This window comes from Scyliorhinus canicula, chromosome 13 (assembly GCF_902713615.1).
Source record: "Scyliorhinus canicula chromosome 13, sScyCan1.1, whole genome shotgun sequence".
Taxonomy (NCBI): Eukaryota; Metazoa; Chordata; class Chondrichthyes; order Carcharhiniformes; family Scyliorhinidae; genus Scyliorhinus; species Scyliorhinus canicula.
This window is the reverse complement of record NC_052158.1, coordinates 76,755,198-76,772,470: the sequence shown is the minus strand read 5'-3', so window position 1 is coordinate 76,772,470 and position 17,273 is coordinate 76,755,198. Positions and strand designations below refer to the sequence as shown.

Here is a 17,273-nt window from a genome sequence, read left to right as displayed (position 1 = left end):
ACACCTCAGCCTCAAAGCCACATGCCCAGCACGTCAAAATAAGAAAACAAAGTGGGCAGGATTCTCCGACTCCCCGCCGGGTTGGAGAATCCCGGGGGGGGGGGGGGGGGGGGGGGGGGGGGGGCGGCGTGAATCCAGCCCCGCCGCTCCGGCGCCGTCGAAAAATCCCACCGACGGGAATTGCGCCTCGCAGAATTGCGAGAATCGGCGCAACATGATGGGCCCCGGGGCTGCAGGTCACGCCAGCGTAAATTAAACATGCTTTTTGATGGTGTCAACCAGTCGTGCTGGCTGACGCCGGCGAGCACGGAGGCAGGGGTCGGCATGGGGCGGCCGCCGGAGAGGAGACGGCACGGCCGTGGATGGTAGGGGCGGTTGCTGGTGCTGGTGGAGGATGCTACCCAGGGCCGAGGTTGCGTGCTTGTGGTCAGTGCCGGGAATGGGGAGGGGAGTGCCGGGGGTGAGGGTGCTGGGGGTGAGGGTGCCAGGGATGGGAATGGGATTGCCGAGGGTGGGGGTCCGAGGATTGGAGTGCCGGGGGTGGGGAGGGGAGTGTCAGGGATGGGGGTGCCAGGGATGGGGAGGGGAGTGCCGGGTGTGGGGGTCTGAGGATTGCAGTGCCGGGGATGGGGAGGGGAGTGCCGGGGGTGGGGGTGCCAGGGAGAGAAGTGCCGGGGATGGGGAGGGGAATACCGGGGATGGGGAGGGGAGTCCTGGTGTTGGGGGTGCCAGGGAGAGGAGTGCCGGGGATGGGGAGGGGAATACCGGGGATGGGGGTGCCGATGATGGGGGTGATGGGGATGGGGAGAGGAGTGCCAGGGAGGGGAGTGCCCGGGTTGAGGGGGGGGGGAGATGTTTCCCAGGCCAGTTGCCAGCTGGCAACAGTCACGACCATGCAGCCCATGTCACCTGGCTTCAGAGGGCGGTATGGGCAATGGTGATATGTCATCTACCCCCACCCCCTGCAGACCGTTATGTTTGGGCATCACCCAGCAATGTTGGCTGCCATAGTGGGACCCGCCCTTCTACATGTTGCCCAATGGGAGCTGGAGCAGGGACGTGCCAGGGAGGCGGCGGAGGCGCCCGATGGGACCCCGTGTGTACCGAGTGGGGACATGTCCGGCATCTCCCAGACGTCGGGACACCGGTGCATCCAGTTCCCTGCGGATCGGGCCCACCTGGATGCCTGGGCAGCAGGGTTCGCAGCCGTGGCCAAGATGCCCATGGTACAGGGGGCGATCGATGGGATGCACATCATCGTGCGGCACCAGCAGATAACAGTGACGTGTTCATGAACAGGAAGGGGACCTGTTCCATGAACATTCAGGTGGTCTATGACAACGGGATGAAGATCATGCACGTCTGCATGCACCCGGTACCCGGGCAATGCGCATGACCCGTTCCTATTGGCACAATCGTTCATCCCCGCCATGTTCGAGGGACACCATGTCTGCCCCACCCCCCCCCCCCCACCCCCGGGCTGGTTGCTAGGCGACGAGGGTTACCCGTTGCGGTCATGGCTGATGGCACCTATACAGATGCCAAAGATCGGCGTGGAGAACTGCGACAACGATGCATATGCAGCGACCAGGGGTGTGGTCGAGAAGTGCTGTGGGCTGCTAAAAATGCGCTTCAGGTGCCTGGACCGCTCTGGAGGGGCCATCCTGTACCAGTCGGAGAGGGTCGGCCGCATTGTTGTTGTCTGCTGCGTCCTCCATAATATAGCGCAGCAGAGGGGTGATGTGCTGGAGGCAGAGGAGGGGGAGGAGCAACACGATGAAGGGCAGGCCTCCCCAGATGAGGAGGATGGGGGCAATGAACAGGACAGATGGGCTGGACAGGGACAGGATGCATCCCATCGTTACCGGCTGGGCCACCGGGCACGGGACGGGTTGGTAACCGCACCTTACGCAGACTATGGAGGGTGGGAATCGCCATGTATGGGCACGGACAACAAAGTACGCCACCCCACCCACACCCAGCACCCTCACCCCACCCACCACCCTCACCCCACCCACCAGCACATCACCCGCATGCACACCACCCCTCCATTGCACATCCACCTGCGGCACAATGGGTAGGGATAACACGGTTGCCAGTAGAAGCGGGACTATTGCAGGCCATGAGAGGATGATGACAACCTGCTCTGCGATGAGCTCCGGGCTCTAATCGTTAGACAATGTCTGACTCAGGGCCACAGTCCCACCCTCCACCTGGACCGTCCCTGCATGCGGCCTGGACACTGCAGCGCCCGGACCCGTCGTCTGCCCGGGGGCGGGATGGCAAGGGAGACCCAAGGGGGCACACTCACCTGAGCTCGACGTCCTATCACCCCTCACACACACTGGCGCACACCTCCCACCACACCCCCACACACATCGGACAGAGCACAGAGGCAGCTTCTGTAGGTGTGAAAGTGATGTTAATGACAAACAGTTCATATATGTGCCCTAGCCCCTCTGACTAATCTGTGCCCTCATCCGTGCCAACTTACTCAGTGTGTAATTTTTTGGCCTTACTACGTCTAGGTGGTTCCCCGGACCGTACAGCAGAACTGGAGGTGGACTGCTGTGATTACTGCCCTGTGACTCGGGATCCCTTTGGCGGCCGTTTCCTGGGGCGGCCTGGCTTGGATGGGCCAGGCTGCGGCTCGGGCGACTGGGATGGCGAGCTGCCAGCTGTCCTGCCTGCTGCCCACCAGATGCACCGGGGATGGAAGGGGGGAATTTGAGGTGTCGCGGTGTTCTGGGACCTCCACTGCAGGTGGACCCGGGGCGGGCCACAGCACCTCCTCCTCCCTCAAGGTGCCCGATGGTCCCCGGGCCTCTCCATAGGTCCGAGATGCGAAAGGATCCAGCACCTGACGCACCCCCCCGCACCTGACGCTGCCCGTCCTAGTATCTACAAGAGTCTGCAAGTTTGCAGCCATGGAGCTCAGGGAGTTGTCCATCCCTACCTGTGTCCTGGGCAGTGGCGCCGATGCCCTCAGCGATGGCCTGCAGAGACTGGGCCATTGCCTGCTGAGACTGGGCCGCGGCGTTGAGTGCCGCTGCGATCTGCAGCTGGCTCTGGCTCATGGTTTCCTTGAGAGGGCAGCCATATCCCGGGTCACGGACGTCGCCTTCACGGAAAGCCCCAGGCCTTGCATAATGCCCTCACGTCTGACAACGTCGCACCCATTGCCTCCACCGCGGACGCCACCCTTGCGGTTTAGGCCTGGTTGGCATGCATGACGGCACCAGTCCCTGCTCCTCCACTTACATCTGCAGGTGCTGCAACCCAGCCCTCACCTCCTTCGATCGTCCCTGGGTCCGTGACTGCATCGGGTCTATGGGTGGGTGTGGTAACTCCAGGAACCCGGGACCCGTCTGGGCAGCAGCGGGTTGCTGGAGCCGGGCAGCCCTCCAACCGTCCGGCCCCTCGGCTGTTCCTACCTCCACCTGCAGTACCGGAACGGCTGTGTGGTGCGCACCAGTCAGTGTACGAGAAGCGTCATCACTAAAGTGCCCAACAGAGGTGAGTGTCTCTGCGATGGTGGAGGGTGTAGGAGACAGCAGTGGCGTAATGTTGAGTCCTCATCGGACCCGAAGTCCAGGGTCCCCTGTGTTTCCTGTTCGTCCGTCCCCTGCCGTTGGGTGTCCTTGGTGGCTGCCCTCCCCATTGCTGGATGTGGCCCTACGGTGTCTCCGCACTGGCACCAGATGGGAGCGGCGGATGCCTGACGGTCCGGGTCCATATCTGTCCCGTGGGCACCCCGGCACTGGGTGGGGGTGTCGTATTCCTGAGGGCCCAGGTCGGTCCCTGCCCTGTGGGCGCTCTGGCACTGGATGGGGGTGTCGTATTCCTAACGACCCTGGTCAATCCCTGTCCTGTGGGCGCCCTGGCACATCCTGGGGGCAGTCGCATCCGCAAGGACGGGTGGGTCGACGTTTGGTCCTGCAATACACAATACAGCATGCATGGTTGGAAGCACTGATGGGGTGTTATGGGCCAGGGTTTAGAGAACCCCAAAGTGTATCATGGAGTTCACCTGACCCACAACTTTTGGGGAGCACACGGCCCACTCTACAGATGTGGTACAGAAGAAACGGAAAAGTATTTATTTAAAGCAAAACAATGTTTATTCTATGAACTCAGGTTAAGCTTTTTAAAACATACAGTGAACATCTTAGCAACCATTAATTCAAATACAACCCCCAAATAATACAACACTAATTAATCCTTAAGCTTTTAACATCCAGAAGACTTAAAAAGAAGAATGTTTAACAGAAGCACATCAGGTTAAAGTCACTACTGAGAGTAGTTAATAGTTTTAAATCACCAATGGATCAATTTACATTCTTTAGATTACAGAAGGAGACTCTAATAGACCTTCTGGCTGTGACTGCAGCGATCCAGCTCTGAAAAAGAAACTAAAACACACCCTGCAGCACACAGCCTAAAACGAAAGTAAAAAGCTGACAGCTCAGGTCCACCCACTCTCTGACATCACTGCAGTAATAAACACCCATTTCTTAAAGGTACTCTCACTACAGACATTTATATACATACCCATTTATAAACACTCATTTCTTAAAGGTACTCTCACATGACAGGGGGTCCGAATGGGGGATGGGTGAATGGGGAGTATGGAGGGGAAAGGGAGAAGGGGGGATGGGAGGAATGAGGAGATTGGGGAAGAGGGGATGGGAGGAGGAAGGAGATGGGGGAAGGGGGGAAGGCGGACAGGGCGAAGGGAGGAGAGAAGAGATGGGACGGGAGAAGGGGGGGCGAGGGAAGGGAGGAGAGAGATGGGGGAAGGGAAAGAGGGGAGAGAGGAGATGGGAGGAAATGGGGATGGTGGAAGTGAGGAGAGAGATGGGGCAAGGGGGGAAGAGGGGAGAGAGGAGATGGGAGGAAGACGGGATGGGGGAAGGGAGGAGAGAGGAGATGGGGGTACCGGGCGACAGGGTAAAGGGGGAGGGGGTGTGGGGAAGGCAGTGGGGCGTCTCACTTGGTGCTGCTGCGCCCCCGACCTCTGCTTCCGCAACCGCACAGTCCTCGGGTCTGCCTGCAAGGTCCAGGGCTCTCTCATGAACGGTGAGGGGGCGCAATTCAGGTGGACCCCCTCCGGTCCTCTCACGCTCCTGGTTGTTATGAGCACGCTTCTCTTGGGGGGGGGGGGGGGGGGTGACAGAGATAAAGGGCAACAGTGTTAGGCGGACATATACTTGCAGAACAGCGGTTGTTTGTATAGTGGCATAGGTACACAGTCCATACTGCCAATGCAGCCTGCATGGGTGGGTGCAGCCATGTCGTTTCCAGCTAGGGCTCTGCGGTGGTGGGGGGAGGGAGGGCGGAGCTACTCACCCTGGCTGCCCTGACAAGGTCATTGAGCTTCTTGTGGCATTGGTTGCCTGTCCTGGCTGTAACAGCCACGGCGCTGAAGGCCTCCGCCACCTCCTCCACTGGCGCCGGCTGAAGTATGGTGCGACCCTGCGGCCATGTCCAGGGTACAGGGCCTCACTCTTCTGCCCCACTGCGTCCAGGAGCGCTCCAATGTCCCGCTTCTGGAACCACGGCGCTGCACAGCGGGCGGCCATTTTGCCGAGTCTCTGGCTGTGGCGTCTTTTGTGCTGCATCACCGAGTGGTGTCAATGACGCGCGTGCATCTGTGACAGGTGACGCCGTCGCGAATGGCATCACGCCGCTGCTAGACCCTTCCGGGGCGGAGGTTTCGGGAACTTCCGGTTGGCCCGATGCCGGAGTGGTCCGCGTCGTTCTTGGCGCCGGCGTCGGACCATCCCGCCGATTGCGGGAGAATCCCGCCGAGTGTGTGAAAAATATGTGACATAAACTATGACACCAGGCCCTGAGTAAAAGGCCAACATTCAGCTGAAGACATTATCAGACTGACAAGTGCTCACTGACCCAACTTTTTACATGAGCGCTCAATAACATTACAGCCTTTGATTTCATTTCCAGATCTCCATCATTCCATATGAGATTGTCAGCACGAGGGTTTTGGCAACAGTATTTTTAACAGCACAAAGAAACTGGCTCTTGTCGTCTTCACATGAATTGTCTTTGAACAGTTTGAATGTTTTAAGTTACAGAAGCTCCCATTCATGAGTGCAGCATGTTTGATCGATTTGAGTGGCTGCTGTGTTCAGAATTAATGGCTGAGTTGACCGGAGCATCGTTAGACATATGCAAGCATACTGTCTCACGGAGGTAGCGAGACCTGACTAATGTTATGTCATTCGCAGTTGAGTGTAGAGAGGAATCAAACTCCAATGCATTAGTTAAGTGAATGTGATGCAATTGGTGCTTTGTGAGACACAATAAACATTCCTTTATATTTGATGGAGCAATGGCCAATATTGTTCTTGTTGTTAGTATGTTGCTTCATGATGCAGTTACCATGGAAATGCATCGTTTTACTAATGATCCGCTTTCATCCATTTTGTCTATTTTCAAGTGAATGTGATACTGAAAGAGAGGAAAAGTAAGGATAGCATCACTCTGGCTTGGCAAGGACCAGACCATGCTAACGGTCTTATTGTGGAGTACGAGGTTATCTACTATGAAAAGGTCAGTAATAAAATATACACGGAGCCTCTGATTAATAAGTAACCGTTTTTTAACGTTACCTCCAGAAAGCAGCAGGGTGTGCTGGAGCAGCAAGATACTGCACTGCTGAGTGAAGAGCCCAGGTTAATCCACTGCTCTGCTGAGTTCCCAATGTGAGCCCCATTTAATGGGGAGGCAATGAATGAGACAAGACACTTCCTGAAGGAGAGCAAGTAGCCATCAGCAACAGTGTGGTAACATGTTGAACCAGTGCTAGTTCTGTAAAGGTGAGGTGCAGTGGGAATATAAGGTAAGAGTCCAATTGATGAGAGACTGTTGGTGGGTGAGTGACGGGATATGAGTGCATCATCGAGCGGTGTGTGAGACTAGTGTTCTAATGGTGGGAAATGGCACTTGAAGACTAATTCAATGACTTTGACACCTACTACTATCATCGTATGCACTGATGAACAGCTAGATGTCAGTTGGCCGCCTCCTCATCAACCTGGTGCACAGGTCAGGGTAATTGTCGATCACCATGGTTTGCACTTCAGCACAGTTGCACAGGGATGTGTCAAGGTGTCCCCAATGCAAGAGGTTGTTGCGACAGGGTCCGACTCCAGTGTGAAATCTGTTCATTTTAACCCATTCACCGCGCAGGAGGTCGAAGCCTGGGCTTTTCAATGTGGGATCATCAACCAAGTTCTGATTTTGGGCTGCGTCATTGGCGTTGTGCCACATGACCTCCCACAGGCATGCAACAGAACTGCCGAGCTCGGGATGTTGGTCTAGGTTGAGTACCTCAAGATGAGGTGTTTGCTGAGTGGGTGGGTGGGTCATGTCTTCTACCAGCGGCAGATCCAGATTTTTGTGCACTCTTTCCAGAAATCGTGCTGTGCTGGCTACACAGTGGATTTGGGGTGGTGCAATGTTGCAGAGCACAGGTAGCCAATTTGTGTTTGCTGACCGGGTTACTCCTGAGATGCTCCTCGGTCTCATTCAGCTGGACATCTACCAGTTTGCAGTGCACAGAGTTCTTCCAGACAGCATTGCAGTTATCCCGGCTGAGAGTGATCTCAGACATTGTCCTTTACAATAGATGGAATGAAGAGGCAGCTGAGCCTGCAAGTTCAGCTTTGTCCCACCGAGTGGCAAGTATAACACTGGACACGAACATGAACACTCAATAAAGTGTTAACAAGGCACACAATATTGATTCTTCTACAATAAAGGAAGTGTCCCTATCTCCCCTGTGACCGTCAGTGTGTGCCAACCATGAGGTGTGCAGCCCTCTAACTGATGCTTGCCTCAATAAATAACAATGACGCACATCTGGATAAAATGAAGCCAATGTAATGTGCAATATTTACAAGTGAAATTTAATTTTGAAAAACACCCTTTGACACATGTGGTGAATGCATTCACCTAGTATGAACTGTCTGTATAGTGCTGTGACCTATGACCTGGTAATGATGATATGGTCTACTTCCAGGTACTGTACTGGAACCCTGGTGGGCTCCGTCACTGGCTCTGCCCGCACCGGGACGATATATAGAACGACCACCTGTGGATGGCACTCATTTGTACAGCCGACACTGGCAGGCGAGTTCATGGATAGTAAAGCCTAATGTTCACTCGTCTCACGGTCTCACGGTGAATTGACGGTATAATAATTTATTATCCATCGACGGCACCATGGAAGCCACTCAAAAGCCAGATAAGCTTGAACTCGACGCCCGAGCGACAGAGGCCAAGGAGATCTTCCAACATTGGCTTCGCAGCTTCGAGGCCTACCTCGACTCCTCCACAACGCCTCCCACTGAAACCCTCAAGCTGCGACTCCTCCACACTCGGGTGAGCCATCGAATCTTGGTGATGATAAAGAAAGCTGCCACATACGAGGCAGTTGTTGCAACCCTCAAGGCGCATTTTGTGAAGCCCATAAACGAGGTGTTCACCTCCAACCTTCTCACTACTCGCCGTCAACGAGCCGAGGAATCGCTGGACGAGTACCTGGAAAACCTGACCCTACTCGCGAGGAACTGCAGCTATCGAGATGTGACGGCGGAGGAACACATGAACCTACAGATCCGGGACACCTACGTGGCTGGGGTCCGATCGAACTACATCAGGCAGCGCCTGCTGGAAAACGGGACCTCTGACCTGCAGGACACGGTAAAACTAGCCACCTCGTTAGAGGTGGCATACCAGAGCCTCAGTGCGTTCCCCGCAGGTCCAGCGAACCCCTTGTGGACGCCATTGTTGCGGCCCCCGTCGGACCCGACTACGTCACAGGCCTGTGCCGCACGTCTGCCAGTCCAGCCCGGGGAACCGCAGTGCTACTTCTGCGGTCAGGGTCAACACCCCCGGCAGCGTTGCCCAGCCCGCACAGGGACGCACAGCGACTGTGGCAAAAAGGGACACTGCGCCAGAGTCTGTCTGGGCCGACCTAAAGCCCAGAAATCGAAAATTCACCAGGCCCGACCCATGGACTCGCAGGCCCGCAGACCCCGCAATGTGGCTACGTGCCTGCCCGGAACGCCCCCTTCAGATGCGTCATCTGCCTCGTGGGGGCCGCCATCTTGGCCAGCGGCTCCAACACCGGCCGACACGTGCGACTCGTGGGGGGCCGCCATCTTGGCCGTCGGCTCCAGCACCGACGGACACATGCGATCGATGGGGGCGGCCATCTTGGTTGCCATCTTCGACCCAGCCCGACACGTGCGACTCATGGGGGCCGCCATTTTGTGACCCCGATACCACCGACCACGCAGGCTACCCGCAGCTTGGCGCAGTCACCCTCGACCAGTCGCAGCCAAAGCACCTGAAAAACTCAATGATGGTCGTCCAGTTCAACCGGCACGACACCTCCTGTCTTTTCGACTCCGGGAGCATGGAGAGCTTTGTTCACCCTGACGCGGTAAGGCGCTGCTCCCTTCACATCTACCCCTCATCCCAAACAATCTCCCTTGCCTCCGGATCCCATTCGGTTCAGATCCGGGGGTACTGTATCGCTAATCCCGCGATGCAGGGCGCCGAGTACTCTCGTTTTAAGCTGTACGTCCTCCCCCACCTCTGCGCCCCCCTACTGATCGGATTCCAATGCAGTCACTGAAGCCTGACCCTACAGTTCGGTGGACCCTTGCCCCCCCCCCCCCCCCTTCACGGTATGTAGACTCACGATGCTCAAAGTCTCCCCCTCCCCTTCGCTCTTTGCGAACCTCACTCCCGACTGTAAGACCATCGCCACCAGTAGCAGGCGGTACAGTTCTCAAGTCATGACTTTTATCAAGTCGGAGGTCCAGCTACTGTTGAGTGAAGGGATCATCGAGGCCAGCAACAGCCCCTAGAGATGGTCGTCCGGACTGGGGAAAAGAATCGGATGGTTGTGGACTACAGCCAGATCATTAACGCAACTGGATGCGTACACCCTCCCCCGCATAGCGGAGATGGTCAACCAGATCGCACAGTATCGTGTGTTCTCAACGCTCGATCTGAAGTCGGCTTACCACCAGCTCCCGATCCGCCTGGAAGAGTGCCACCACATTGCCTTTGAAGCAGCGGCCAACTCTTCCACTTCCTCAGGGCCCCCTTCGGCGTCACTAACGGGGTCTCGGTTTTTCAGAGAACGATGGACCGAATGGTTGACCAGTACGGTTTGCGGGCTACATACCCATACTTGGACAATGTTACCATCTGCGGCCATGATCAGGATCATGACGCCAACCTTCAGAGGTTCCTCCAGGCAGCCCAATCCCTCAACCTCACAAAGAGAAGTGCGTTTTCCTCACTACCCTACTGGCCATCCTCGGCTAAGTTGTGGAGAACGGAGTCCTTGGGCCCGACCCCGACTGGATGCACCCACTCACAGAACTTTCCCCTCCCCACAGCCTCAAGGCCCTCAAACGATGCCTGGGGCTATTCTCCTACGATGCCCAGTGGGTCCACAACAATGCGGACAAAGCCCGCCCACTTATTCAAATCATCACATTTCCCCTGACGGCTGAGGCCCCCTCGGCCTTCAGCCACATCAAGGCCGACATTCACCACGGCCGCAATGCACACGGTGGATGGGTCCGTCCCCTTTCAGGTAGAGAGCGATACGTCAGACGTCGCACTGGCCGCCACACTCAACCAGGCGGGCAGGCCAGTAGCATTCTTCTCTGGAACCCTCCACGCTTCCGAAATCCGACACTACTCAGTCGAGAAGGAAGCACAAGCCATAGTGGAAGCCTTGCGGCACTGGAGGCACTACCTAGCCGGTAGGAGGTTCACCCTCGTCACTGACGGTCAGTCGCCTTCATGTTTGGCAACGCACAACGGGGCAAAATTAAAAATGACAAAACCTTGAGGTGGAGGATCGAACTCGTTACCTACAATTACGATATCAAGTATCGTCCTGGGAAGCTCAATGAGCCCCCAGATGCCCTGTCCCGCGGCACATGCGTCAGCGCACAAGATAACCGGCTTCGGGCTATCCACGATGACCTCTGTCACCCGAGGGTCACCCGGCTTACCCACTTTATTAAGGCCCACAATCTGCCCTTCTCCAATGAGGAGGTCAAGGCCATGACCAGGGACTGCCAAGTCTGCGCGGAGTGCAATCCGCACTTCTACCGTCCAGACAAGGCCCACCTGGCAAAGGCCTCCCGGCTCTTTGAGCGCCTGCCCCTTGGGGTGGGGTGTCAGGAATAGGATGAGGGTTTGGGCCTAGGTAGGGTGGTCGTTCAAAGGGTCGGTGACGACTGGATTGTCCAAATGACCTCCTGGTGCACTGTAGGGATTCTATGAAATAGCCTCCCTGTCAAACAGGGCGGCTCTGCATCAGGGCTAAAACTTCCCTGCCCAACCCCATTGGCATTAAGATAAGAAATTAACATGTTGTTATACCGTCAATTCACTGTGAGACCATGAGACGAGTGAACGTTCGGCTTTATTATCCATGAACTCGCCTGCCAGTGTCAGCTGCACAAATGAGTGCCACCCACAGGTGGCCGGTCTATATATCGTCCCGGTGAGGGCGGAGCCAGAGGAGGTGCCCACCGGGGTTCCAGGACAGTACCTGGATGTAGACCGTATCATAATTTCCAGGTCATAGGTCACAGCACTATGCAGACAGTTCATGCTTAGGTGAGTACACTCACCCACAAGTGTTGTGAGGGAGGGATTTCCAGGATTTTAGCCCAGCTACAGCAAAGGAAAGGTGACAAAGTTCTGAGTCGGGATGATGTGTGACTTGGAGGGAAATTTGGAGTACTGATGTTCCCATTCACCTGCTGCCCTTATCGTTTTAAGTGGCAGAGTTCATGGCTTTGGAAGGTGCTGTCGAATGGGAAGTTGCTACAGTGCATCTTTTATATGCTACACACTGGCATCAGTGGTAGAGGGAGTGAATGTTGAAGGTGGTGGATGGGATACCAGTCAAGCGGGCTGCTTTGTTCTGGATGTTGTTGAGCTTCTTGAGCATTGTTGGAGATACATGCACTCATCCAAACAAGTGTAGAGAATTGCAGCACACCCCTGATTTGTGCCTTGTAGATGGTGGACAGGCTTTGGGGAGTCAGGGGGTGAGTTACACTGCACAGAATTCCAAGCATCTGACCTGTTCCTGTAGGCACAGTAATTAAAGGGTTGGTGCAGTTCAGCTTTTAGTCAGTGGTGACCCCCAGAATGTTGTCCAAGTCTTGCTGTATATGGACATTGATGCTTCAGTATCTGAGGAGTCATGAATGGTGTTGAACAATGCGCAATCATCAGTGATCATCCCCACATATCACCTTGTGATAGAGGGGTGGTCATCTGGGATTGTTTTCTCTGATATCTACAATGGGTCTCCTCATACCAGGATTGTCAAGAACCTAAACACTTCATGCAGAATGAGTCCAGTCAGTACAAAATAGTTATAATCGTACTTTATGTGTTTATTGCAACAGAATCAAAAGGACCAAAACTACACGGTTTTAAAAACCAAATCCAATAGCATGACAGTTGACGGATTAAAACCAGGCACAACATACGTGTTTCGGGTCAGAGCCCGCACCAGCGGAGGACACGGGACCTATGGTGGTGAAATTGAGCTGGAGACCAGTCAAGAAGGTAAGGATGGAAATGTCTGCTCAGAGTAAACCTCATGAATGGAGAACTGTGAAGATTATAGCACATGAATCAGGTTAGCCCTGACACTCTGTGCGGTCAGTGGCAGTCTACTTTAAAAGGTTCTGGAGCAAGTATTTACTGAAAGACCCAAACAAACATATTTTTGGGCAGCAGCAAGAATTGGTAGTAGTTTAATGGACAGAGGTGAAAATAATAATATTGTATATGGATACATGCCCCTGGTTTTAAGTGCAGAGAAGGACTTCACAGCTGCAATACACTGCAGTAGCATTTTACATCACTTTAAACTGTTTAATATGACTGGCCTTTTGAGACTTGTCACCAGGAATACTGCTCTTTAATGAGTGTAAAAGGTCAGTAATGCACAAGTATAATCAGTCGTAAAAACATCTTTCTAATAACTAAGAGGGAAAGTGTCTTAAACTCACTGTCCTTGAATAGGCATCTTGCAGGTCTAAATTACGAGAGTAGAAACCACGTTGAAGTGTTCGTTCTGAGGCACTGCATGACTGGTGATAGTAAAGGGATAATGATTATTCACTGAAGTGGATTATTGCCTTTTTATTTTCAGCTAGAGGGAACTATCACTTGTTTGGGCAGTGAAAACAGCATTCACTTGAAGGCTGAGTGTTTTTTTATAACAGGGCTACAAGATAACATAGCTATTAAAAAGAATGAGGTTCATGAGTATTCAATAAATCCAAAGTCATTTTTAAAGCTTTCACTAACCAATTCTTTTGGGGGAAAACCACCTTCGAGTTGATTGCTAATCACAGGCTACCATTGTAAAAAAAACTTTCACAAAGTGATCTATTGACTTGTAAAATATTAATCCATCTGTGTGTATTTGCCCGTATGTGCATTTTTCTGTACTCTATAATAGAGAGCTCATTGAATCACTAAATAGTTCTTAAAAATCCTGAAATGCCAAAGAAGAAACCGCGACTGAACATGATTGGCCCAATGGAAATCTACTTGAGAAAATTATGTCCAAGTCTATCTGTGATTTTTCTTCCAAGGAACCAAATTATTTGGAGGGAGGAAATGTTCTTCTGTTCATATTAAGGACCATCTTCAGAGACCTCAAAGAGGTTGCCCAGTCCCATTTACTACTCCGAGGTCCTTGATGAACAACGTGCATTGTTGGATGTCAAGCAGTAGATCAGCATGCCAGAGCTTGCAGGCCATGCCCACATATTTAGACGAGAGAGTTGTGAGTACTTCAAGAGGGAGCGAGAAAGAGAGAGAAATTAATTAGGGAAGTCCTAGAGATGAACAATTAGGGTTGTCTTTTGCACTTTGTACACAACAAATACTCAAACGCAATGCACTACCGCAACTTGATCAGAGCAGTGTGCCAACACACCAATAAAGAGTTGGGAGAACAACATAGGTCTGCAGCCTGATAGCATTTATGTTGCATCTGTAATTTCCATTTCAGAGACCACAAGGTACAATCCAACAACTGTTTTCCTTCCTTTTTTTTAGACATGCTAGCTATTGGCGATCCAAACCAGCCCACCATCATGGCAGTATCTGTTGCTGGAGGCATTGTCCTCTTGATCTTTCTTGTTACCTGCTTTGTCGTCAGTGGAAGGTAAACAAAATTAATTTCTTGCTGCTCTGTTCTATGTTCCTCTGTCCAGTGCATCTGAAATATAGATTTAACAGGCAGTAATGTCGCCCTGATGGAATAACCTGTCAAACTGTACTCACACACTCAACTCAGTACTATTATTGCTGGGGTGGATAGATTGTTTGCGGATTGAAACTGTACACATATTAGTTTGTGTATCAAGAAACAGCTAAACCAAGCTTTACCTCAAGTAATTAAATGAGTGGGAGTCCATCACAGTTTGGATTAGTAAGGGGAAGAAAGGAGAGCAAGACAAAATTGAGACAATTATAGCTCAATAGCTCAGAATAGTGAATGAGGTTGTACAACTGGCTCTGAATTGAAGGATGTTCATATTAAAGCCGCTAATCTCGAAAGAACAGTAGTTCCCAGTGCCAACGCAGAACCAAATCGGTAGACGTTCATGCATGTTTTTGGTGGGACAGGGAAGATATCCAGTCATGAAAGATGTGAAAAAGCATGGAAAATGAAATGGTGATTTGACAATCAGGTGCATTCTTTCCGCAGATCATGTATAACCCACTCGATCATGAAATTCCATCCATTAAATCTCTTGGAAATTTAAAACTTCCTGATGAAATGAAAATGAAATGAAATTAAAATCGCTTATTGTCACGAGTAGGCTTCAAATGAAGTTACTGTGAAAAGCCCCTAGTCGCCACATTCCAGCACCTGTTCAGGGATGCTGGTACGGGAATTGAACCGTGCTGCTGGCCTGCCTTGGTCTGTTTTCAAAGCCACAATTTAGCCCTTTGCTAAACCAGTGGATAATTTCCTTTTGAATATCTTCACCTCCATGATTCAATCTTTGTCTGCTGAGACACTGCGTCAGCAACCTAAAAGGCCTTTTACATGGAATCTATTTTTTTTGCAATGCAGCAACTAAGTAGCTTTTTATTTTAGATAGTTTGTGATTTGATGCCTAATTGGCATGTTTTCATGGGGTAGAATTTTGAGGATAGCCAGTGATCGGTGCTCGCCACCCCAGAGTCGCTGCCCAACATGCAGCCACTGACTCTTGCACTCCAACTTCCATTTAACGCCCAATTGAGCAGCGATTAGCAGCGGACAGGACTGCCACCCACTGTTGGAAGGAGGTCCCGCCCTAAGAGCTGTCAGCCAATCAGATTGGCCGACAGCTCATTAACCCTGCCAGGCACGCACTGCAGTAGCCTGAAGCGGTATTTCAGTGCTGTATCTGGGACTAATTCTCAGGACCTTGGAGAAAGGTCTTAGCTGCTGTCGGGTAAGGGACACCCGGGACGGCGGGGAGAGTGGTCACGAGGGGGGTAATTGCGGCTTTGAGGGAATGAGGGAGGAAGGGCGGTAGGCCCTGGAGAGGCACCTGGAACTGCTACATCCCAGGGGTGAGGGTGCCCCAACTCTTAGGAGGTGGTCAGATTGAGGCATTTCACCCCCCCCCCCCACTTCCTTCCCAAGATGGGGAAAGGTGGAAATGTCCATTTTCACCTTACCTGCAACAGATTCCATCAGCCGAACAATTAATGCACGGCAGAATAAGATAATGGCCACGAAAGGACTTTAACAGGTGAATAGATGGGTTTCCCGTACAAGGCCCAGCACGCTCAATCAGGAAATTGCATCTGGTTAATTTCCCCCACCCCCCTCGCCAAGTCCCAACCTCTGAACTGCCTTGAGGGGAGCGTAAAATTCTGCCCATGGTGATGTTTCCTCCAAAATTCTTTCTTGCTGTAGTCAGATTGGTTCTTACGTTTGCTCACTCTTATTTGTGTTAAGTGCAGTTCGGTAAAAGGCTCCCATAGCTTTGCTTCACCCGCACGCTGATTTACCTTGCAGTTCAGCTGGAAACCTACGCTGCTGAATTTGAAATGAAACGTTGCTGTGTCAGAGACACCGAGGCATTTGACATGTGACCTTCACAGGAGTGGGAGCTTTCTCATTATTTAAGTCTAATACCTATGATAATCAGTTACTTTACAGATGCCATTTTCTTTTTCATTTTGCATGTAAATTAAATCCAGCAGTCATGTTCCATCAGTAAACTTGGTAATAACGAATGCCTTTGGAACAGACAGCCCTTTCTTTATTGACAGGATACCTTGCATGGCTATACTGAATGAGGCATTAGCTCACTGGGCAAATCACTGGCTTTTAAAGCAGACCAAGGCAGGCCAGCGGCACGGTTCGATTCCCGTAACAGCCTCCCCGAACAGAATGGCCGGAATGTGGCGACTAGGGGCTTTTCACAGTAACTTCATTGAAGCCTACTCGTGACAATAAGCAATTTTCATTTCATTTCACTTAGTCAGATTTGATGCAGGTCAGCAAATTTTCCATTTTCAATATATATATACACCCTTGTTCTATGCATTTAAAAGGAATACCAATGGAAAGTTCGTGAAAGGTTAGGATTTTTCCAAAGGGCATTTTCCCCAGTAACTTCATCGATGTTCTTCCCGGGCATATGTGGAGAGAACATTTATAAAGCTGGCAATATGACTGTGATTTCATTATCATTTTCTATTCTGGCTGTTTTCACTGCAATGCTTCTGTGATTTCCATTTCATCCTGAGGCTCTGCTGCTGTATAATTTGGTGAGAAAGAAGTCCATTTATTTGACAGTTTACATCTCATGCCTTGAGAAAAATGAGTAAGAATGCGTTGTTTCTGTAACCATTTTCAGCGATACAGCAAACCCCTTCACTATCGCCTACCTGTGTTTTGAACACATCAAAAAGTAATTAAAATATTCAACAGCCAGTTCCTTTCCAGTTACTTATTTGAGGATGTTGAGAAATGTGTCGGTTGAGCTAGAATGAATCCTGTTATTCAGAATGAAAGTTCCTCAACCTCTCCCTCACGGGTAGAGTTTTAAGGACGGCAATCGGCACTTTGCCAACCTGAGAGTCGACTTAATGCCAACTCTCAGAAGTCCACTGCCATTTAAAGCTCACTTGAGCGTTGATTGGCAGTTGGTAGGACTTCT

The 17,273-nt window shown here is 52.1% G+C and overlaps 1 protein-coding gene across 3 annotated transcripts in view; it reads left to right on the top strand.

Annotated features, from left to right (window-relative positions):
* epha4b (eph receptor A4b) overlaps positions 1 to 17,273 on the top strand; it is a 480,535-nt gene that overhangs the window by 304,936 nt on the left and 158,326 nt on the right. For all 3 annotated transcript variants that reach the window (XM_038815297.1, XM_038815298.1, XM_038815299.1), the window contains 3 exons: positions 6,461 to 6,573; positions 12,486 to 12,648; positions 14,158 to 14,266. In XM_038815297.1, coding sequence (XP_038671225.1) covers positions 6,461 to 6,573; positions 12,486 to 12,648; positions 14,158 to 14,266 — 385 coding nt within the window. The remainder of the gene's footprint in view (positions 1 to 6,460; positions 6,574 to 12,485; positions 12,649 to 14,157; positions 14,267 to 17,273) is intronic.